Source organism: Marmota marmota, unplaced genomic scaffold (assembly GCF_001458135.2).
Source record: "Marmota marmota marmota unplaced genomic scaffold, marMar, whole genome shotgun sequence".
Lineage (NCBI taxonomy): Eukaryota > Metazoa > Chordata > Mammalia > Rodentia > Sciuridae > Marmota > Marmota marmota.
In genome coordinates, this window is record NW_025999960.1 from 10,861,300 (window position 1) to 10,887,082 (window position 25,783).

Genomic DNA, 25,783 nt, shown 5'->3' on the forward strand with positions numbered 1-25,783 from the left:
AAGAGACAGCTCCTCCCCCTCCTCCTCCTCTTCCTCCTCCTCCTCCTCCTCTTCCTCTTCCTCCTCTTTCTCCTCCTCCTCCTTCTTTTTTTTTGGTAAGAAAATTTAAGAATGGGAAAAAGATGCTTCTCAATGTCCCAATGTGTTTAAAATTTCCAATTGGTGTGTTTAACATTTTCACTTTGATATTTCAAAAGTCAAGACTATATTTGGAGTGTCATAGCTTTCATTTTATTTTCATTAAATAAATAATGATGAATAATGTAGTTCTTGCTGGTATTATCTGTAATTTGCATAGCCCTCTCTTTATTGTTTCTTTTATTTCTGAACTTCATTGTTTTTCTCTGTTGAATTGATGAATCATTTAGTATGCACAAGATAATTAACTAAGAAGAAACACTGGGCTGTGAGTTTGCTAAGAGAGGCACAAGATCAGCACGCCCACCTGGCCCATCTAACCTAATTTAACATTGCCCAGGCCTCTTTCTTTGCTCTGTGAACACTGGAGGAAGTACCATAAATTACAGTAGCATCTGTGCCTGGCAAAGAATAAAAGATGAGCATTTTCTATCCCACATTAGATAGATGAATTTATTCATTCAGCTGCTTATTAAGCACCAATAATGTGCCAGTCAATACTAATCAGTAATAAATGATTAGCTCATATCTTAAGGATTTTGCTGTCCAGTAGGTACAATTTTTTTCTTAGCATACATTTTATTTCCTACTTAAAACTGTGAAACACAAAGACACTAAATTTGTTCCTTCTGACCAAGACTAATCATACTCTATACACATGAATGACTTTTAAGTGTCTCTGATTAAATAGCAACATCACTCAGAGATAGGCAGAGGAATTCAAGTCACTAAAAGAACTATGGTTGTTTCACTTGACACCTCTTGTATCATGTTGCCGATGCCCAGAGTTTCACATGGCTGGATTCTTGGGCACTACAGAATTCCCGGGGGCATTGTTCACATAGATGTGTGTGCCATGGCACTGTTTCAATACATTACACTGTGTATGGCCAAATGCTAGGAGCCATGGTGACTTTACAGCCACCTCTTTTATGGCCTTTTAGGAACAAGAGGTACCAAGTTATTTCTTCACTTCAATTTGTTCAGTGCTTTTTGAGTTCCTGCTGTATTCAGTGCACTTTTCTTTGAAAAGTAATATAAAGATATAAAGATAAATAATACAAAAATGTATAGTGTAATAGACATTAGAGTCTAATAATTTCCTTTACAGATTCCTGATCCCAATGGAGCCACAAACAAGATGAGTTAATAACTGCATCTTCCTTCTCAAGGATTCTATCTTAATGAATGTGTACAGGTTGGCCAATAACTGGCAGTAGCATTTACTTAATGAAAGCCATATGGAGAAGCTGTGTTGTTTCACTAGGTCACTTGGCAAACATTTCTTTGTGCTCCCTTGGTACTTCCTGATCTCAACAGTAGGAGATCAGGAAGTTGCTCTTCCCAAGGTGCAACCTTGAGTTCATCAGCTGGGCTGTGGGGCTGAGGAAACTCACATTTCAGAATGAACTGGCTTAAGGGCATAAATGTGATTGTTTTTTCTTACAGAGTTGCAGTGGCAAAACTGATAATTAAAACAAGCAGAATGAGAAGTGTTGGCATTCTCTGATGGCCATCTGTGACTTCAGTGTGCTGGTACTTAGTGTTCAGAGGGGAACTGTATGTTTGAATTGGCTCTTGGTTTTGCAGTAAAAAGTGAAGGAAAGTGTTCTGTTTATGCCTGCTTGTTTTATTTTTTTTCCTTTTCAAGCAGAATGGTTAAAATTATGATATTAAATACTTTTAAATTCCTTTGCCATGCCACATTTTATTTTATGGATTTAGCACTTTGGAATATGAGACTATACCTCAATTCATGCATTGTTTTTTTTTAATTCTTTCAGTTTAAATAGGATTTATGGATTTTTGTTTTTTCAGTGCAAAACTATGAAACATGATCTAGCTTGTTTTGATTGAGTTCCAACATTTTAACATGAATATTGTTGAAGGAAATAAGTGGTCTTTAACTTCTTTTAAGACTATAGTAATTGTGTGGCATGATCAGAAAGGAATATAATATATATGATTGAAAGTAAAGATTTTACACATTTTAGAAAATAAAAAATGGCTAATATATTAAAACATAGAAAATCATATTAATTATGTTTGGTCACATGGAATTGCTATTTTAAGTTGGACAAAAAATGGTGGAGGGGCTCAGTGGTAGAGCACTTCCATAGCATGTGCTGAGTTTGATCCCTAGCACCACAAAAATTGGAAAAAAAAGATCAAATTTTGTTTTTTGACTCAACTTGTATCAGATGATTCTTCACATTTCTCATCTTTTGTTTAATTAAAATGAAATTGCAAGATAGTTAATGCTAAATGAGTGAGCCCTTTGCAGGTTATTCAAACCTGAGGTCAGTCAGTCCTTGAAGGTCAGTCCTTCAGTCTCTTGATACCTGCTTTCAGGCTATTTGACTACTGAATAAATATATTGTAAAGTGGTGATGAATGAAAGAAAAAAAATCACAATTTAGATACTTAAAAAACATTCAGCATTTTTTAAAATCCAGGAGCTAGGATGAAAGAGAGTGTAAGTTTATGAATTAAACCATGTTTCAGATGATGTAGTCTTATTTACATGTACTTCTCTGTCTCTAAACAATCTATAATAGACATTTGAACAGACTGTAAGATGAGTATGTTTCCAACAGATGAGATGAAGATGATATCAAATTTTTGATAATTTCTACGGATCTTTGGCTGAAGAGACACAGACCTGAACTCTTATTAGTTAACGTCACTGGCACATTGTGGCTTGTGCAATTGCCCTAACCTCTGGGGAAGCATTTTGTTTGTTCACTTTACCAACCACTCAGTGCACTTGTGAATTCACCCTTCTTTACCAGCAGCTCTGTGGTGCCTCAGAACCTCCCCAGAGGTTGGGAACTATTGGATTAGAAAAGCTCTGTTAACCCTTCTGGTCTCACATTCTAATTCCTATTAATATAAGAGGTATTAGCAACAATTGAGGAAAAGGGAACAAATTAACTGGAAATTTGAAACCATGAGAGTGAAGAGACTAACCACTCAAGCTGATAATTATGTATGAGTTCTTTCCATTTGACTGGTGGCCAGAAACCAGAGGGAGTGAAATTGATGAGCCAGTATGTCATGCTGGCACTGGCTGTGACAGAAAGGAAAATAATCCAAATAATTGTTTAATTGGATACTACTTAAAAAGAGAGGCTGGAACTCCCTAAAACTCGGGGTCCAGAGTAAACATCTTTCTTTTCAACCATATTGATTAAATAAAAACCAAGGATGTTGCATTGATGGCTAATTCCATTTTCAGTGCCACAAGATTATTCACTTTATGTTTCCTGTCAGTACCTGACAGTCTTTCCAGTTTTATTGTCAATGTTAACGACTTTGTGATGATAATTTTCTAACACTATACTTACAATGAAAAAGGAACTAAATGAAATTCTAGCTACAAATGTAGTCACAGGAGGGTGTATGGCAATGGTCATGAGTCAGCCTGGGCTTGAGACATCTTATACCACTTCTATCTTGTATTCTGTATAGTTATTTTATATAGCTTCTGTTATAGTTATTTTATATTATTTAAACTTTCTGTAATTCAGTTTCTATACCTGAATATTAGGGGTGATGTTAGCAAGGTTGTGGTAAAGATTATGTAAGTTAATTTGTATACAGCATAATGTGCCAGAGCCTGGCATATTATGAATGCCAGGTAGCTATAATAGTAAAGTGCTATTATTTGCCTTTCCTTAATGGCAGTTTCACACAAGAAACTGTTTCTATATAACCTTACTGAGCCATTGAGTCACCACTTCTAATCTGGCAGTTTTACTTGAATTATCAGTGTGGTAAAATCTATCAGATTTACAAAGAGAGGCTCAGAAAAATCAAACCACTTCAATACATTCGAATGAATGAATGTGTATAGCACAGAGTAAGATTTTGGAGGTTGTATGACCACTCAATATTTTTGATCCCCATTTTTTTTCTTTTCCCATTCTCTCGAGGCTTTATTTTTAGGACCCTTTCTCTGAGCTGTATGCATTCATATTTAATGATTGCCATTTTTATTCCTTTTGTAGTATTAAATATTAAATATCAGGCAGAATACTCCTTTAATTTCCCTTTGGAGTAATAAAATGTTACCAGCAACTATTTCTTGAGGTCTGTAGCAATACCCTTTGTCAAAAGAGAAGCATATAATAAAGCCAGCAAAACACTTACAAAGAGCTCTTAAGAGTATTATATATTGCATAAATGAAAACTACCAAATAAAGTAATTATCCATGAGGTGAATAAGTGCTGATTTGGTTTCAGGAAGCTGTCACACAAAAAAAGCATTCTAATAAATTCTAATTGCCAAGGTAACCACTAAATTATAACAAAAATTTAATGACTAATTTTAATGACTTTATTCATAATGAGATTATTTTAGCATGAATAACTCCTTTTTTCAGCTTTAATGAGATATAATTGACAAGTAAAAATTGTACACAGTCAAGGTGTACATTGATTTGATATACATCGTAAAGTAATTACCACCATAAAATTAATTAACACCATTAACATCATCAAAAATCCTTGCTGAGGGGGGTAGGACTGTCTGTGGGTGGTGAGAACTCTTAATATCTACTCTCAGAAAATTACAAGCAAATATTACAGTCTTCTTAACTATAGTTAATATGTTGTATTAACATAACTATATCATATTATATCCCAAAACTTATTTTCTTATAACTCAAAATTTAGCCAGTATTTCTCCATTTTCTCCACTGTTTTCAAGAATGTGCCACTGACAGACCACAATAGGGTGCAAAGATTTCCTTTTTCTCCACATCCTCATCAACATCTCTTTCCTCTCTATTTTTTAACCATAGAGCTTTGTTTATTTAATTGAAAAATCATTAATTTAAGCCACCTCATAAATGGATAACCAAAAAGTGTTTAATTTTTATTCCATTTCATTCATATCTAGGGGGAATTTATATATATATTTTTTATTTCACCCTGTCATTTTTCTTCATGTTTTAGTGCATTTTAGTTATACATAATAGTGTTGTTCTGGATATGTGGCTCAGTTGTAGAGTGACTGCCTGGCATGCATGAGACTCTGGGTTCAGACCCCAGAACTGCAAAAAAAAAAAAAACCAAAAAAAACCCACCCTCATCTTCTTGGTAACACTCATCCTAAGAGGTGTGAGATAATACCCCATTGTGATTTTCATTTGCATTTCCCTCATTATTAGTGAGGTTTTTTTAGTGTACCTGTTGACCATTTTATGTCTTCTTTTCAGAAATGTCTATTTAGGTTCTTTTTTTTTTATTGGTTGTTCAAAACATTACAAAGCTCTTGACATATCATATTTCATACATTAGATTCAAGTGGGTAATGAACTCCCATATTTACCCCAAATACAGATTGCAGAATCACATCGGTTACACATCCACATTTTTACATAATGCCATATTAGTAACTGTTGTATTCTGCTACCTTTCCTATCCTCTACTGTCCCCCCTCCTCTCCCCTCCCATCTTCTCTCTCTACCCCATCTACTGTAATTCATTTCTCTCCTTGTTTTTTTTCCCATTCCCCTCACAACCTTTTATATGTAATTTTGTATAACAATGAGGGTCTCCTTCCATTTCCATGCAATTTCCCTTTTCTCTCCCTTTCCCTCCCACCTCATGTCTCTGTTTAATGTTAATCTTTTCCTCCTGCTCTTCCTCCCTGCTGTGTTCTTATTTAGGTTCTTTACCCATTTTCTAATTGGGTTAGTTAACTTTTGTCATTGAGTTACTTACATATTTTGGGTATTCAGTTTGCAAATATTATCTCCCATTTCACAGATTGCTTTATCATTTGTTTAATGTTTTCTTTGATGTGCAATTTTTTTTTTTCATTTTATGTAATCTTATTGATTTGTTTTTGCTTTTATGGCTTGAGCTTTTGGAGTCATAGCCAAAAAAATCATTGTCAAAACCAAGCAAGGAGCTTTTTCTCTGTTTTTTTTTTTTTTTTTTTTTTTTAGTAGTCTTATGGTTTCAGCCTTACATTTGAGTTTTTAATACTTTTTTTTTAATGGGGTGAGCATAGTATTCAATTTTTCTTTTGCATGCTGTTTTCTGTTTTTTTCCAGTGCCACTTGGTGAGGGACTATCCTTTCCCCACTGTGCCTTCTTGTAAACTTGTCAAAGATTAATTGACTAAATATATGTGAGTTTATTTCTGTGCACTCTAGTTTTTTGAATTGGCCTTCTTACCCATTTCTATGCCTTTTTTATTGCTATAGCTTTGTGATATAATTGGAAATCAATGTCTTCAGTCTTATTTTTCAATATTCTTTTGACTATTCAGGATCTTCTTTTATGACTTATGTGAATTTTAGGAATATTTTTCTATTTCTGTGAAAAATGTCATTGTAATATTTATAGGGATTGAAATGAATATATAGATCAATTTGAGTTGTAATATTTTAATAATATTAATTCTTCAGTCTACTAACACAGATATCCATTCATTTATTTCTATCACCTTTAATTTTTCCATCAATGTCTTTCAGTTTTAGATCTTTTACTTCTGCAGTTAACCCTGTTCTTAAGTATATTTGCTCTTTTTGATTCATTAGTAATTGTAATTAGTTTTTTGATTTAATTATCAGATAGTTTGTTCTTAGTTTTTAGAAACACAAATGATTTTTTATGTTGATTTTAAATCCTCCACTTTCATTCAGTTTTATTAGTTCTAGCAGTATTTGTGTGTGTGTGTGTGTGCGCTTGTAGTTTTCAGGATTTCTATTTATGACATTGTGTCATCTGCAAACAGATAATGTCTTCCTTTCTGACTTGTATGGCTCTTATTCCTTTTTCCTACTTAATTCCTTTGGCCAGGACTTAAAGTACTATGTTGAATAGAAGTGATGACCAGGTAGTGCTGGGTACTAGGAAGGTGAGGAGGGGTCCTGTGAAGGAGGCCAGGAGGCAAAGAAGAGGAAACTTCATGGAATTGGGACCCTCCCTACTTACCAGCCAATATAACCAGTGCATTCTGAAAGAGTATATATATCCATGGCATCTTTGGAATAAATATGTTTGAAAAGCCAAGGGTGACAATAAAATACCATTATTATGAAAAGGAGCTTTGGAGAATATTCCATATTTATCTATTCTTCGTGGTGGTTGTTCTTATAGTCCTTGTTGACAAAATAGAAGGAAGAGAAGGAAGAAAGGAAGAAGAATAGGAGGGGTAGAGAGACAAGGAGGAGGAGGAGGAGGATCATTAATTTCGTTCAGATCACTTAAAGTTTCTCAAATTCAAAAACCAAAAACAAATTGCCTTAACCTTGCCAAAAAAACTTATTAAAATCCCACTATTCATATGTATGAATTTATGATATTTGTAATTTCTGTTAAATTATAATAATTTTTAAGGTTTTCTCCTAAGCTTATTTAATCTGTTTGAATTTCTGTGATCAAAATTATTCTAAACAGTAGGAGGAGACAATCTTGGTTTTTCTACTTTGGAAATCATGAGTCAAAGTCTTTTAAAATGTATCTTTTCCATTCACAGAGAGGAAAAACATCTAGGAAGGTTTCATTGTGTCTATTATATCAACATATAACTTACTTCAAATAGGGAGCTGTGAAAAGGAAACCCATAACTTTTAGTTTAGAAATGTATACCCTTTATAATTAAAATAGAGACTTAAGGGAAGATTTGTATTCTTTGTGGGGTGTCGTTTATTATAAGACGTTAGAGGTCAAATGTAGTCATTAATTGCCTCTTGTAAGGTTTTATTTCACAACCATATTTTTTCTCCTTTTTCAAATATTTATTTTTTTTAGTTGTAGTTGGACACAATACCTTTATTTCACTTTTTTATTTTTGTGTGGTGCTGAGAATCGAACCCAGGGTCTCGCACGTGTGAGGCAAGCACTCTACCGCTGAGCCAAAACCCCAGCCCTTTTCTTCTTTTTCTTTATTGGCTTTTTTTCTTTCTTTTACTTAATGCTTTCTGGTTGAATTTATTTCAAAATAATTAATTTTTTTTCCTTTTTAAATTTCAGTACAAAATGCAGATACCAATATATCCCTGGAAGCAGAAACTTCCCTGACTTCTGGACAATTATCTTGCAAATTACATTTCTACCACCCACATGTCAGATCTATTTTGAATGTTAATAATATTAAAGACTAATGTGTCTAATTTTTTGATTTTATAAAAGTTTTAATTTCAACAAATAGCCATTAAAACCCATCTATGAATGATAATGCACATTGATGTGTAAGAGAAAATCTCAGGCTCCTACATCTTATAACAAGGAGCAGATAATACAGCAAGGGAGGTCATTAGGCCACAGCCTTCTATTTTATGTACCTTATCAGGAGAAGAAGCTATAGCACTATCCTTTGGAAGTGGTTCCTCTAATGAGCTCATCATGACTGATGATGGTCATAAAGCTGGTCAAACTGTTCCTCTTTCCTATGAGAGGATAATGGAATCCAAGGCCTTCTTTAGCCTTTCACTAACTGCTGTGAGCTTTTCACAAACACACCCACTGCCTTAGTTCAACAATGTAGTACGTGGACTGAGAGCTAACACACCAATGTTCTCTTTGGGATACTTACAGCATTAGCCAAAGTCATTTGTAATATTTTTGTTGTCAATTATTTGTTTCCTGATCATTTTCTTAATATTCTTGACAGAAAATCTTGGAAGAGATGTTATAACTTTTTCTAATTGCTTTTGAAAGAAAGCACTTATTTCTTTTTTTATCTTTTGGTGAATACCAATATATCCCTGGAAGCAGAAACTTATTTCTTTTTTTATCTTTTCAGGGTAGGTATTTGCTAGACATTTAGTACAGTATGGATAGCATGCAGTCTTTAGCACTATATTATTATGTCTACTGTAATGAGTGTCCTCTGCCTTGCAGGACAGTTCTTTTTACTCTGACTTCTGTGGTCGTACTTGTCATTACAACTGACTGGATCAGCTGGGACAAGCTGAACCGGGGATTTTTGCCCAGTGATGAGGTTTCCAGAGCATTCCTTGCTTCTTTCATCTTGGTCTTTGACCTTCTTATTGTGATGCAGGTAAGTGTCTTTGTGTTTCCCTCCTCTCTCCGAAATTGTTCTATGCTTTGTTCTCCGTATAACAAACACTGTAAGCTGCAGGCTCCATAAAACCAGAGAAGTGCATAGTTTACAGTGGCTATTAATGGGGCTTTCACTGATCATACTTTCAGCAGTTTACTGGGAGGAAAAGTCAAATGGGATTTTATGAGAGGGGCACCCAAAGTTCATTTTATTAACATTGCAAGGTGGGCCTCTAGAAGCCATGTAGCATGGTGACATTTTCTGCCAAGGCTTGAGGTGGGGGACATGGGGAGGGACAAAAATAAAAAAAAATACTGTCATTTAGCACACAGAAAAAAAGCTACAGAGATGAGAATGATATAAAGCCAGCAAAGCAGGGAAAAGCAATTGTCAAAGCAACTCAGGGTTTTTATAGCAGTTGAAATGGAGTGATGTAAAGATGCTTTTTCTACTATGGAAATTATTACTTTCTTTCAGTGTTCACCAGAGATGATTCCATTTTCATGTAAACAATATTTCTGTCCTGCTTAGCAACAGAATTTTTTTGTACAATAATATCACACTAACCAGCGTGATTTGTGCAATCTTCTGGTGTGAATGTTTGGGGCTTCAGAAATCATGTTTTGAATGGGGCAGAAAGAGATATTAGCTATTTCTTCTTGCCTTATCTTGTTCATTAAATGTCCATCCATTTGCTAGACATTTTCGTATTGCTTTCATAAGGCAATTTTGGTCTTTCCCCTCCTGAGGCATTATAAGTCATCAGAACAAAGGGTCCCATTGCCAAAGGGAAAGGAGACTCTATTGTATTCTGAATTTATGTGAGATTTTGTAGGATAGCAGATTGTTTTTCTTATTTCTAGAGGCAAAGAGGGGCCCTTTTAAGAGCTATTCTGTGTTGTCTCAAAAAAGAACAATAGTTTGGGGTTTTTTTTTGTTTGTTTCTTCATATTGGCATATAATATATCCTAGGCAACAGGTTCACAGTGATTCTTAGAGTATATTATTTTTTGAACGGATGATATTTAAAATACATTGTCGCCTAAAAATTGTTTGAAAACATAAAATTGAATATTCTTGTCTCATCTAGAAATTAACACATTTTTCTTTCCCTTGCTGTGAGGTAGTTTAGCACAGTGAAGCAAACCTTAGACTTAGAGTTGAATAGCATTGGCAGGTTCCAGATTTGTCTCTCACCAGCTGTAGGACATCCTCTGGATAGCTGAAAATTGAATTTATAACCCTTAGGCAACAATGCATCACGCATTACTGTAGAAAGGCCATTTTTATCTTCTTCCACTTCCTAATATATGTCCTAATGTTAAATGTCCTCTTTGGTTAAATGGCCTACAGGTACCTCTCTGAATCCATCTTAAAGTCAAAAGTCTTAAGTAACCAAGTAGACCATTGTCTCCTTGAATTTGCTCCATTTGCTGTATTTACATATGCAAGAACACACATTCCCTTATTGCCCACTACCATGTTCTGCTTTCTATCCTATTTATGTACGTTTTAAGTGTTCTTCCAAATAAGATCATTAAAGCTAGGGACATCAAGTAGAAAAATATAACATTAAAATTTACAGATATTATAGATTCACTCAAACAGTACTTAATAAAGACAGATGGAAGAAAAGAAGGATCGCCAGGATTTATTCATGCAGAGTCAGCGAGACTGGAAAGGGAAAGACATTCTAGATGAAAGAATGGCATAAAATGCCAAGGAGTCAGTAAATGCTCAAGTGTTCAGAGAGTAGCCCGAGACCAATTGACTGAAGATGAAGAGTTCATGCTGAGGAATATATCAGTTTGGACCACTTTGGCTGCAAGTAACAATAACCCTGCCAAGGCAGCTTAATAAAGGGAGAACGTATTTCTGCATTATAGGGACATCCTACACATTTCAAGTGAATGGTTGCAGCTGCCCGTAGAGACAATTGAAATCAGAGACTGAAGTAAAACAAGTCCTAGCCTTTATTTTCCATCTCTTGTCTTTGATTCTCACTTCTGTTTTTATTTTTTCCACCCACTGGAAAGCAGCTCTTTCCATTTTCCAGTTCACGTGAAAGAAAAGGGCTACAACCAACAGCTCAGTGGGCAGCCGCTCTACTTGTCAGGCCCAATTCCAGATTCCCATGCAGCAATTGCAGAGTTTGTCCTGCACCTGTCCCTGTCTGATTAGGTCAGTGTGGGAGGCTGTGGAGATGGGGCAGACCAAAGAAAAGGGGGAGAAACTAAGTCTCAAAATCAAGTTAATAGGTGTGAAATATAAAGAAGAGTTGGGAAGGAACCCCCCAAAAATAGACTCAACTGCTTTGCTCTCTCGCCCAATACCAAGTCAGCAAGTCAGGCCTAATCATTTATCTTTTCATGTCTTTTTGTTCCAATCCTTTCTTCTCTCTTTTTTTTTTTTTTTTTTTTTTTTGGCCACTATTCCAGTCCTGACTGTTCTTTATATGATTATAAAATAGGTGATGGAAACTTTTGCTTCCTGATGACCCCATCTACCCTCTTTGCCTTATACAGCTTGCCCTCATTACCCTCGATTCAGAAATGTCATATTGTACATATCACCAGCCTCAGATACTGTCAGTGACTCCTCAGGGACCAATAATAAAGTCTGGACCCTCCAGTGTCTTCCAGGGTGTAACCCTAGCTCTGTTTCCTCCTGGGTCTCCAGGGCTCCCACTCTTCCCAGACGAGGGGCTTGCTTCTTTGCTCTTGAGCACAGCACACTTATTCCCAGGATGTCTGGGAGCCTCTCTTTCCTCACTAGACTGTGTCTGTCCTACTCATCCAGGTCTCATCATTCACTCCCCCTTCACTGAAGTCAGGGGATTACTTCCTCTTTCAAACTTCCACAGCACCTTTTACCTGCACTGCAAGCCAACACTCCACTTTTTTCTTATTATTCTTGTGTCTCTGGAGTTTTGCTAGCACAATGCCTTACAAAAACAGAGTAGGCCTGCAGTAATAAATGCTTGAGGAGGATGAAGAAGTGAAAGTCCAGCATGAGTCTCCTGCCACTGCCATATGTCCCCCTTTGACAGCATCATGTAGAAGCTCTGGGACCTGGCTCAGGTGGTAAAGGAGTTCAATAAAGAAAACACAGCTCTTAAAGACATATGTCTTCAAGACATTAGAAAATATATAATACAAATGGTCTAACAAGTCCTTAGCCAACTAAATTATGATCCAATTCATCTCATATTCACATATTTAAGATAAAATAAAAATAGGGAAGTAGTAAAATTAATGGAAACGGAAGGAGCAGTTTCATTAAAAGGCCTATCTTCATTAGAATTATTTAGGGATTTAAAAGCAGTTGATCAAGGCTTTTCTAATTGTAGGAAAATTCCACTTATTTGATAGAAAGGTACTTTAATGTTTGATTATTAAAAAAAAAGAAACCATTAACTTTTTTTTCTGATGCCAGGAAAGAACCCAGGGTCTTAAACATGCTAAGTAGATTGTATACCACTAAACCCAAAGAATTTGATATTATTTCCATAAAGATTTTTACTTTTAACAAAATTAGTGGTCCAATTATTAATACTTCTAGAGAAAGTGCAATCATTTTATAGGTGCTCATGAGATAGGAATTTGCAGCATTTATTATTAAAACCATTTGTTGTTGCACATTTATTTCTCTTCTGTTTTAGTAAAGTCATCACAACTAAGACATAAGTGGATGCCTGCAAAATGTAACATGATTTATACAAAAGAATATGCTACAGAACACAAGAAGTAAATTTTCTAAAGAAAAGATCTTTCTGGGAAAAATTTCATCTCAAGTTCTATGTAGTGTTTGTTATTATGACATTTGTTTTTATACTTCCATTTATTTCATTGCATAAGTATTCGATTTGTAATATGTTCCACCCACCTATTTTCCCTGCTAGGTTAAGGAAAAGATATAGCTAAGACATATTGGAGCTAAAAATGAGTGCTGTGGAATGAGTAAAGAAAATATCAGAGGTGTTTATAAAAGGCAGATCAATGCAGACAAGAGTGGAAGGGGAAAACTTCAAGGAAGAGATGAGACCTGAAGGGCAGCCTGACTGTGAGAACACCTAACAAGAAGCAAGTATATTGTTCTTCCAGTCAGATGTGATAGCAGGATTATCACACTACTCAGTTTTGTTACATAAAGTTCAGAAAACATTTATTGTTCATTCCTAGTGTACTGCAGGTGCTGAGGACAGAGAATGGAGTGAAAGACATTCAAAGATCACTAAGACTACAAGAGTTTGTAGTTGAACGGAATTTGTAATTTAATAGAAGAATTAAGAGTGGAAAGGTAGAGAAATTTTAGGAAGATATTTTTATATAGAAGAATTCTTCAGGTAGAAAGGGAACATCTATACTCTTGCCACTTTCAAAATCCACCTCTCTCACTATCTCAGGAACTAGCATATGAATGAGGTATGAATGAGGGCCTGCATAAAGGAAGTTTTTCTTCATAAGAAAAAGAATATTCTGTGTTCTTTTTACTAGACAGGAAAAGACAGGGAGACAGTAGAAGAGCAGGAGGAGAAAGAGGGGTATAGGTAGAGAGATGTGAGGAACCAGAAAGAAGGTAAGTGGAGGAATCCATACAATTCTTCAGTGTGTGTGGATGGGCTCAGGGGCAGGATTAGGCAGTGGTGATGACTGTGGAGACTGATGGAGCTATGTCCATTTCTCATGGACACTTTACATAACTGGACACTAGGGAATTGGTGTTAGAGAAAATTAAAATCCATTCAGTTTCATACATGGACCAATGTGATCGAGCACTGAGATAATAACTGCATACCAAGTGTTCAGAAGGCCAAGGAAGCCATGACAAAATAAATTTCTATGAATGTATTGGTAAGTATGAAAAGGTTTTGCACTTCTACTTCTTTGCAATTAGTCCCAAGCCAATTATGAAGTTATCTAACTGCCACCTGGATTTTAAAGCATGGTAGTTAAGTATACAGGGTCTGGAATCAGACATCTATGGCTCAAATTCTGCCTCTGCCTTTGACTAGCTGTGTGACTTTGAGATTGGGTATTTAATTAATCTGGGCTAATACTAGTGTTGACTTCATATAGTTTGTTATGGCTCAGAATTGCATACAGCTGTGGCTGGCACATAGTAAGTACCAAAAAATATTAACTGTACTCAACAATGAGTGAGAATGCTAATAAAGTTATATGTGAGTTCTAATACTAAGTTTGTAGTAGACTGAAGCCACATCACATTTCAAAGGGCTTGAAAAGCTCCGAAAAGCATTTGGACTTTATTCTAAGGATAATGATGAGCCAATTAAAGTTCTAAGCAACAAGTTCTAGAAACTAAATGTTACTGAAGCCACATCACTGAAGGCCTTGAAAAGCTCCGAAGCATTTGGACTTTATGGATAATGATGAGCCAATTAGAGTTTTAAGCAACAAGTTCTAGAAACTAAATGTTATTTTAAAAATTTTCGTTTAAAGGTTGAAGAATGATTTGGAAAGAAGTACTAAAAGAAGGAAGTTAAGTTTGCATGGTAGTGTAGCATTTTATAAATGGAGTGTTAGGGGACTTAATAGGGTTGTGGAAATAGAAATGAACACAGAAATGTATTATTTGAAAATGAAAATAACAGGGATTGTTTATGCATATGTTGAAATGAAAGGAAAGTTACTCAATATAACTATTATGGCATCATTAGCTGTGATTGTTCACCCTGCCATTTTGTGAGCTCTTTCAAGTAGGAATCACATATTACTTTTATATACTCATCTTCTTTATAGCTTCTTACAGGATTTCTGTAATACTATAGATATTTTTAAATGTTGTTAGCAAATAACTACTACAAGATTTCAAGCAATAAATTGAAATAATGGTGGAACTTTTGACTAAAGCCCCAAAATGTGACAAAATATGTGGTTTGAAGAAAAATGTCAGGAGTTTTGAATTAGGCTTATGGAGCTGCAGGAAGGGCCAGATGTCCCAGTCTGGAAATAATAGAGACAGAAAGAGGAGATGTTGGTGACAGTATACAGAGTTTCAGTTAGAAGGAGTAAGATTTTGTGATCTATTGCATGACATGATGACTATAGTAAATAATAATTTATTACATATTCCAAATTGCTTAAAAGCTAGATTTTAAATGTTATTATCCTAAACAAATGCTAAGTATGTGAGGTTATGGATATGTTAATGCATTCCACAATTTATACATTTATCATAACATCACTCTATATATCATAAGCATACACAATTACTATGTCAATTAAAAAGGAAACAAAATTTTTTTAAAGAGACACAAAAAAAGCAGAAGAAAATTGGAAAGTAGGTGATAAGCCTAGCAGAAATCTTTCTAAATACATAGATATAAATATTTGTACACATATGCATATATATACATATGCATGGATATGTGTGTGTCTGTATATAATATCTTAGAATTATGTGCATCAAGGTGATGAGAGAAGCTTTGTAGAAGAGAGACTATTTGTTCATTAAGTCCCAAGTTTTCATTTTTGCAAATACTTCAATGACATGGGTGCATTATAATAGGTTGGAAATCATATGCATAATCTACAGCTATGTATCCTTTATAATAAATGAGAATAAAATAGACACAGTCTTATAAATAGGACACTAGGACAATATAAAATATCTGGCACATGTATTTACTGTCCTATAATTAGGACATTGGACACACATTACATAATATACAAAGAAGTAACTTTCATTACCTATTCAATAACTATTTTTGCTGGAAAGTAGCAAAACATTTCAAACAAAGGGTTACATTACGTTTTTTACAATGTGGTGTCATTTTCCTATGAAATATCTTATTTTGGCATTTTTGCCATTTGAAAATAATATGGCCTCTCCTGTCAAATCATGCATCATCTTGGGTGTGATACACTTTCTTCCCCATGATGGCTTCCCATGGCATTGTTGTAGGTATGCTGAGCAGATGTCTCTTCTGAAATCCAACAAATTTAAAATATCTTTGTTCACAAATTTGTGAAAAATCCATGCATTTATGATAAACATATCAATTATTAAAATAAGCACAAGCCAGTGTCATTTTTCACTTCTAGTAGAAGTGGAATATTTGGAAATCAACACATTGTGTCTGTCCACACCACCATTGAAACTGTCGAAGGTGCCACTGACTGCTTTTGGTGAGGCACACTGGCTCTACTCTCCTTTTTCCATTATTGAACTTTGACAAATGATCTATTGTGTTTGTTCCCAAAATGACACATTTATATCTAACCAATTTACAAAGAAAATTTCATAATTTGTGTCAAATACATAATTGTATGATCCTCTTACTTGTTTTTTCATCGGTGTTTTGGCTTTAGAGGACTGTAGTTTAGTCTGTTTTCCCTCATGGTGCCTGTAGGTTGGAATCCAATATTTCAAAGCTATACCAACAAATCATAACCAATGAATAGATTGTCAAAAAAAAGAGTGATTGTGGATTCTCTGCCACTTCAAGCTTTTGTAGAATATCTTATTCCCAAGGAAGAAAATAAAAATAGATTTTGAGCAGATGACTAGAAACATCCACCTGTGCATCCATTGTACTTTTGGTTTATCTTTATTACAGCATTAGGCATAAAATGTTGCTTACTTATATATGTGACTTGCTATGAGACTATTTCTCAGGAACAGTATATGAGTCAAGGCCTCAGAAGAAAAAGAATGGCATTCAAAAGTGTTCTTTGAAGGCAGTGCAAAAATGAAACTGTTTATGAAGGTATAGACAGGATTATAGAAACTAACCAGATAGAGAGAATCACCCAGAGATTGCCAACAGATGAGGCAGTTGTTATCCAGTTTATTATTATTTCCTGCTAGCAAAGCCAGTGAGTGCTGAAGCAGCAGAAGTTGCGGCTCTGGGTAAAGGTTCACCCTCAGCCATTTTACAGCATGTGACACAGGATCATGAGTACCCCGACCTCCTCTTGTCTCATTTTGGGCAGTGTCTTCTATTGGCAAGTCCAACAGGAAATCAAAGGGAAAATAACCTTGTTGACATGGTCCTTAGAGGTCAGCCTCCTAGAACTCAAGGGAGGATAGAGAGGGACAAAGATGAATTTTGGTATATAAAAAAGAGAATAACGGGGGCAGGTGGGCATCATTTCTGCAGCCCAGAACATCCAGACAAGCACATCGCCCATTACTATGCAGTATACATTGTCCCTGTGTCCTATTTATAGGACAGCTATTTTTCACCAATGATAATTTGAAATATAGTACATTCCTTGAAGTAAAATGACAACCCAGTTCTAGGAAATACTTTAATGAATGCATTTCTTATATTAAATATCAGTTATGAATGTTATATTTTGTTCAGCTGAACATTTAATAGAAGTAACTTTTGCAGTAAAGTGTATGCCATTTTCATAATGAATTTAAAAAATACTTTTGAATGCCCTAATACCTATTACTTTTCTCAAAAGAATAGACCTCTAAAAGCACACTAATTGCTTCAAAGCTATCGTAAGTGATCCATTTGTGGCTAAAATTTTTTATAGGTGTTCTACATCTGGATGATGGGACATAATGGGTTAAAAAGAAAAAGGCTGACAGGGCGAGAGCTGGTAAATCTCCATGCTGTTGACACATCTTTTTGATACTTCTCTGTCTTATGTGCCTGTCTGTTGCTTGTGTACCTAGGTTCTTGCTGTAACTTGTGAGCCCCTCGAGGAGAGGAAATATTTTACCAGTAGTTTATTTCCACAGCAAGCTCATGTTTGGTGAATTACAGTTTTACAATAACTATCTTGCCAAAGGAAAGAATAAACAAAGGAATGAAAATACCATTATTTCAGGAAAGCCAAAGAACATGTGTTTTTTTTTTCCCAAAAGGTACAAGGTTTTACTAACAGCAGAAAAATGAACCATCAATAATACTAGGTCATTTCTACTGAAGTATGACCTTATAATAATTAAGTATCCAAATAAAATCTGAATAACTTGCTCAGCTAAGTGTTAGAAAGGACTCTGGTCTGGTCTAAAAGCACTTAGAGAGAAGTGATATTTCCAAAAGCAGTTCTTAATGCACTGAAATATAATTATGAAAATTGAATTCTACAAACATTTCACGGTATAACAGATTTAAAGTGTGCTTGTTTTGTTTCATACATAGTTTTGCAAAGTAGGTTGACTAGTTAAAAAATAGACATTGAGGCTCTTGTAGACTTCATTTTAAAACCCCATTGACCTGACTTTAGTAGGACACTTCTTTTGAAGTCACAGTAGTACAAACTGTATTCAATCATTTCAGAATATAGGGCAGAGCGACAAGCAGAAACCTATTTTAATTAAATAGCCTTGGTGTTTTGACAAGTTGGAATATATTTTCAGGCTACGTTATTCCAACTGGTTTTGTTTACAGGATACTTAGAAGGAAAGGTCTGTTTAAATGGCTGTCCCTGAGATTTAATGTGTTCTTGAGTTTAGGAATATTTTATATAATTTCTCCAAAGTATTTTGAACTGCTCTTTGTATTTGTTTTACATATTCACTTTTCTTACTCTAGGGTTATGCTCCTACTTGAAAACCCAATAATGGTGATTTCTGTTACAGGTCCAAAGTGATAACACATGGTAAATAGCTTATAATTTAAGCACTACCTGAATCAATAATAAATGTCCACTCTCTTCATGGTAGATGCCTGAAAGATTAAATCTCAGCTTTATTTGCTAACACAATTTTGCTCTTCCCATATCACTGCTAGTTCAGTGGCGATATAGATAGTTCAAGGAGAATGAGAAAGGGAGATCTCATTATATTGATTTGCAATTGTTCTCCAGATAGTAGACAGAATTACCAAAGTGGGTTGTGTCTAGGCAGCATGAAGGAATCCAGCAAGTGGACAGTCTGCATGAGGTGCCTAGTGGGATGTCTTGACAGGTGACCCATGGTAAAAAGGGCATTTTAGATAAGGTAAGATGGAAGTATTGGGATTATCAGGCAAAAATTTTTAGGATCTAATCATGAATACTGGAGTACAAACACATTCACTTGAAAATGAAACCTAGAGTCTGCTTGGCATATAATGTAGATCACAGTTTTCAAAGAGGCATGAAGTTCTGTGAGGGATTATTGTGAATAGGAAAGATTATTTGAGTCTTTATGTATAATGTGGGAAGAATATAGCTTGAAGGAATTATAAGATTTGGTTAAGTAAGTGGAAAATAGAGACATTCAAGTTTTATTCCAATTTCAAGTAAAATTCTTCAGTCCCTAATGTATTTTATTAAAAGAAAACTAGGACACAATTTAAAAACTAGAAAGATATAAATTCTATGCTACTCCACATAGGCAGTAGTTTATACAAAGCTACATTGAGACAATGAGATATAACTCTTTAAAATTAGTATTTCTCTAGGAGATCTCTCTCTCTCTCCCTCCCTCTCTCTCTCTCTCTCCACCCTCCCCCCAGTTAATGTCTAGACATCACCCTGAAAAAATATCTCAGTCCTCACCCTCACTTACATCTTTGTAAATGATGTGTGGTTGGCCCTGGAAGTCTCTTTAGCAGTTGCCAATTGTCATTATACCGTTTGTGCATGATGATAAAAACTACAATGTTGAAGATGTATATATTCAGTCATTGTATCAGGGTGCCAGCCGTTCTGGGGCATGTGGAGGTAAGGGTAGACATAAGCTCTAAATGTGGCAGACAATCATCTCAATGTCCTCTCCATAGATTAGATGGGCCAAGAATCCTCCATAATTCAGAGTATTCTTGTAAAACTCATGCCAAAATAAAAAATGAAAAAGAGCTATTTTTAGACAGACAAGTTCAATAAATCACAGAGTCATGGTATTTTAAAATAGAAGGAATATTTAGGATCACTTTTTTATGTCCCAATTGTTACAGCTGAACCCGGGGCGGGGGCCGGGGGCGGGGAGGCATTCTGTAACTTGCCAGATGTCATAAAGTCAGTCAGTGGCAGGACCCAATCTGGAACCTGAGCCTCCAAACCAATTTCCCTAACATGTAGTTCCAAAGTCAAGGGCCACTAACTCTGGAGATGGACATGAAAAAGCCTGGGGAAATGTTGTCAAGCAAGAGATTCAGTGTCTAGTTTAGTTACAGGTGTGTCCAATAACAGGAGACCATAACAAGGACCCTTCATAGTATAGACGAGGAACAGCCTACTCAGAAAAACAGAGTGGTGCAATGGAAATGCTACTGGGCTAAAGAGAAGAAAGATGGAAGCCTAGAGGCCGGGAGGAAGAAAAACAAAAGACTAGCACTCACTGTGTGTGGGCACTGTCCTGGATGCTGTTATGGTTTAGATACAAGGTGTCCACCAAAAATATGTGTGTGTGAGAGAGAAAATGCAAGAAAGTTTAGAGGTGAACTGATTGGGTTAGGAGAGCTTTACCCTAATCTGTGAATTAATTCCCTAATAAGAATTAACAAAATGGTGACTGTAGGCAGGCAGAGTGTGGCTGGAGGAGGTGACCACTGGGGGCATGCCTTTGGGGTTGACATTTTGTCCATGGTAAGGGGAGCTCTCACTCTCTCTCTGTGCTTCCCAGAGCCACATTCTGAGCTGCTTTCCTCGGCCACACCTCCATGATATTCAGCCTCACCTCAGGCCCAGAGCAGTGGAGCCAGCCGTCTATGAACTGAGACCTCTGATAATTGTTCTTGTCAGGTCTTTTGGTCATATCAGCAAAGAAATCAGACTAAAACAGATGCACTTTGTTAATCTTCTAAAACCTGCACAAATAATATTATTATCCTATTATTACTATTTAGTCTTACTAGTATATATTATTAAGTAGATAATCTATATATTATTACCTATATAATTTTACAAATGAGAATATTCCAAGGCAAATAGTGTTTGGATGCAGCAGAATGAGGGTTTCAAAAACATATTTCTATGACTCCAAAGCCCAGACAATTTTCATAGTTCATTATAGTGTTGGGCATATCAAAAGAAATGATATACACAATGTCCAAAGAAAAGCACTTGACAAGTGACAAGAAGCTTAGTGACTGATAGGGACACTCCTGGCAATAGACTGAAGTGAGGGCTGTATTTCTTAGTGATTGGGTGACCTTGGTAAGTCATTTCTTTTCCAAGAAGCCATTTTTTAAATTTTTAGAATGATAGTCTCTCTTGACTCTCATTTTAGGATTCCTGTGGTGATCAAATTCAAAAAGCACTTGAGGTCTAACATTTTTGTGTAACAAAAACACAAAAGCTATATAAAAGAAAATTTAATTTAAACAAAAAGATTCAGAGGTCTGGGGTGTCTCTGTGGAAGAGCACTTGCCTAACGTGCATGAGGTCCTGAGTTCAACCCCCAGCACCTCACTAACAATAAATCAATAAATAAATGTTTAGACTTTTTCTTTGAATTACAATTGATCATTCAGACTTCCTTTGATTCCAGCTAAGGAGGATTATGTGACAGTACATAAGGAAGCTGGAGTCTGAGAAACCATAACCATAGCACTGCAAATGGAGGTGTACACTGTGGGAGTGATTCTCTTACTTAATCATATCATCACCAGAATCTTTATGACGTTATGAGTTGTGTGGTTAGCCAATCTCCAGAAGTTTCTTGTTTAGTAAGTGTGCAGTGGCAACTGGAAATCTTCATTTACATCCTTACATATAATTCTTGTTACCATAGTCACCTACATTAGAATCACTTGGTTGCTGCTTAAAAATGCAAATTCTTGGGTCTTCCTCTTTCATCTAGTGGACTCAGATTCACTAGGGTATTTGGTTGGAAATATTAGTTTTTAATTAGCTCAACTGTAATTTTTCTGAAACTCACTGTTCTTAGGTAATACGTTATTGCTTGTTGTTGCTTGGATTCAGATGGCTATACATGATAGAACCCCAAGAAAATTCTAAAGTGCCAGATGGCTCTCTGAATTTATTGTACTTGATGGAGTACAGAGAAATTCTCAATATTTTGTATTTTATTCTAAAACTGCATTGCTCCTGTGGTACCTATTATGAAAAGCTGAAGAAATAAAACTAAATACTACTTGCTTTTTTCTCTAATTTTGATGAAAGTTCATTTCATAAATATCCCTTTGCTAAAATGGTATTCATGTCTGAGATGCTTAGCATTCATTTAATCTTTGTTTGATTTTAATAGCTGAGTATATTTATTTGGCAAGTTGAAGAAAATCTAAAGTACAGAAATAGCATGAAACCAAAAGGTGTATTTTTCAATTATTTAAAACAAACTTAATATGCAAAAACATATGTCTAGGAAAAAAATAAAAATAATTGTTTACAAGCTCTTCTATTCCTTCCTGGCCCTTCTAAAGAGGGAGAATACCAAGGAATACCCCTTGTTTTAATGAATAGGGAGGTGGGCATGGATTCAAAATGGAAAAACATGGGGACCTAAGTGGGTATTTTGTGTATGAAATAAGATTTTAGAGTTAAATATTGGAAGTTTAGGGAAAGAGACAGGGAAGACCTGAAGATAACAGCTGCCATAGGTAATAGAGCTTGGGAAATAGAGGATTCTTAGGAATGTTCCCTCTGTCACATGCAATGTTGCATTATATATCCAGCATCTCTTTAAAATTGTAGAAAAAAGGTTGGGATTATAGCTCAGTGGAGGAGTACTTGCCTAGCACGTGTAAGACACTGGGTTTGATCCTCAGTACCCCATGTAAATAAACAAAATAAAGTACACTGACAACTAAAAAATATTTTAAAAAAAGATTTTAGAAAAAGAACATGTATATTTTATAATTCTTTTAGCATTTTTCCCCTGCAGCCCTCATCCTCCTGTTTAGATTCAAGACTGACTTTCTAGAAAAGATTGAGGGAGAGGCAATGTCATGGATGTCAAGGTACATTCTGATTACACAAAAAGGAAAATTAGTGGGTTCTACACTAAAGAGTTAAGTGTGGAAACCAGGTCTGGTGGTTACATTTTCTTTTACCATTAGCTTTTAATTCAATATTTGAAATATTTTCCTCTTTTTTTTTTTCAATGAAACTACCTCTTTTTTTCCCCTCAAAGTCAAACCATATATCTCTTTCTTTTCAGTCCATTTTGTCCGACCCCCTTCCTCTACCTCTCTCTTGGGTATCTATATCCTTTGAAGTTCTGTCCTGGGTTTTCTTATCTTCTCATCCCAGACTTTTTATAAGGCAGCTCTGTCACTTAGGCTTCAAATTCTGTCCGTAGGCTTGTCTTTTCAACTGTTTCTCAACTCCAAATGTCTCTGCTTAGTTTCAGACCTGGATACCTATCTGCCAAACTGCATTATCCACCTAGAGGTTTCATGGATGTGTCTGGTACATTATGCCTAAAACAAACCTACCATTAATTATTCCAGCTGTTATCTACCCACTCAAGTAAAAAATCTTGGAAATAGTGAAGATTTCCCTTTATCACTTATATTGTATTCAATTATCATGTCTAGATGTTCTTCCAGTTAAATACCTTTCAAATCTGTTTCTCCCCTAGACTCATCATCTATGATTTAGTTCATTTAACTTGACTTTCAATTTTATTAGTACAATAGTCTCTTATTTTGTCTTACACCATTTCCCCAAAGTAATCTTTTTAGTGTAAAAATTTGATTCTCCAAATTTTTTCATGCCACACAAGCATCTTCTCATCTAGCACATCTTGGCTGCTAGCTTTATCTTTGGATCACCATCACCACCTCCTCTGTCCTAATGTGAATCCTCACCTTTACAATGATGAAACACCTGCTGGTTACCTAAGCAACAATGCCATTCTTGTGATACAGGCTTTTGTATATGCAAAGGAAGGACCTCTCCTCAACATGCATGCTTGGCTCATCACACATGACTCCCAGGTACCCCTCCACCCTCATCTGAAATGCTAACCTCTCCAAGGAGTCTTGCCTACCTCTCTCACATAAGCTTCAGTGCCCTTTCTTGTATGTCCACGACAGTGTTTAGATATTTTAGTAATAATCATTCCACTGTTGCATTGAATTTCTTTGCTTGCATGTCAATACTTATCTTACTAAAAAGTCATGAGAATTATATGGAATAGGTCAGGTCAAATACAGAGAATGTTCAACAGATGTTGGTTAAACAGACCAGTACCTAAACCAGTACCTGACAGGTCACTGGGACTTACTACTCACATTTTAAACGAAAGCTTTTAGAGTATAGTCAATGGGGAAACTTTTATATTTTTAAATTTTTACAATTTGAACAGTGCACTTGAATGAGCTACTTTCTTATGAATTTTCTATGTAAGATTTGTTTTTTGAATTGACCAGAAACTGGAATGTTTTCTTTTATAGAGCTTATTTAAGTTCCCATTGATGATACACAATTTCTGTATTAAATGTGATACAGGCTCTAGAAGTACTTAGGATCTCATCAGTTTTCTTCTTATTTTGCAAAGCACAACCATCATAAACTCAGAGTAGGGTCTTTGCTTTGACTCTGATCTTTGCCTTTTCCCTGAGCCCAGATTTTGTTCAGCTTAAAGTCTTAATTGAAATTAGTATCCTCCATTAATTCCAATAATGTACCTCTTATAGACAGCTTTAAACAATTCTAAAAATATGACAAAATTAGAGACTGTTATAGCTCCTCCCTATGTTATGAAGCAGGCTGGAAACTCTGAATTCAATGTTATCAGGAAGAGATTCTGAGCATGACAGACCCTGTTATTTATTTTTTTCTGAATCCCTGGAATGGGAAAAGAAGGAAGAATAGTAAGACTAAACCTGGACTCATTGTCACTACCTACTGAAATTTGACCTGGTGATTCCCACCCAGAATTACTACCTTGAGAATGGAGCAATAGGAAATTGCAATCACAGACTTTCACATTAGGAATAAAAACTTCTATTAGGATGGGTAAAAAAATAAAAATAAAACCTTCATGCCGCAGTCTGGCTGGGCACAAATCACGAGCCACTGAAGCAGGAACAAACTTTATTTTTGAACTGCAGGAAAACACTTCACACAGCTCCCGGGGAATCCTCCCGAACGCCACGCGGCTGGTCCAGGAACCCCCAGCCGGAAAAATCTCTCCCGGAAATCCCTCCTCCTGCACTTCCCCAACCAATGGGAACTCTCGGGGAATCCCCGGAAATCCCCACGAGAACTCCAAAATAGTGCGAGAACTCAAAAGTAGCGGCAGAGGCGGATAGTAATGCCTTGCCTGTCAATCAATACTGTTGGCAAAATGCCAGGGGCCATACAGACTCGGCCGTGGCTCTCAGCATCTCCCCCTTTCTGTTTAATTAAACAACAAGCAGTGTGGCTTAGGGACCATGCCTGTTAGGTAGTCCAATTCAACATATGGTCCTTACCCGTCATCAGATGTACTGACCTCTAGGTGTCAGCCTCCTGTCTTAGGTTGGTACCACTGCAATTGGATCATACCCGTCACTGACTACCAGTCCAGCATACAGCCATACTTGTGGATAGGCCTTTGCACCAGTGAGGGGGTGAGGTTCTTTGCCTCACCTCTGTTGGCCCCCAAATTTGGCCTTGGTGCCAGTGGGGGGGGGTGAGGTTCTTTGCCTCACCTCTGTTGGCCCCCAAATTTTAGACCATCAGTAGTAGAAGGGAGGAGGATGCAAAATGCCATGACACTAAGCCAATTGAGGGCTCCTTTGAAAAATTGTACCAC

At 35.9% G+C, this 25,783-nt stretch overlaps 1 protein-coding gene across 3 annotated transcripts in view; it reads left to right on the forward strand.

The window, feature by feature from the left end:
* Nucleotides 1-25,783, forward strand: part of Tmem117 (transmembrane protein 117) — a 474,182-nt gene that overhangs the window by 374,576 nt on the left and 73,823 nt on the right. For all 3 annotated transcript variants that reach the window (XM_048802574.1, XM_048802575.1, XM_015493238.2), the window contains one exon: nt 9,001-9,160. In XM_048802574.1, coding sequence (XP_048658531.1) covers nt 9,001-9,160 — 160 coding nt within the window. The remainder of the gene's footprint in view (nt 1-9,000; nt 9,161-25,783) is intronic.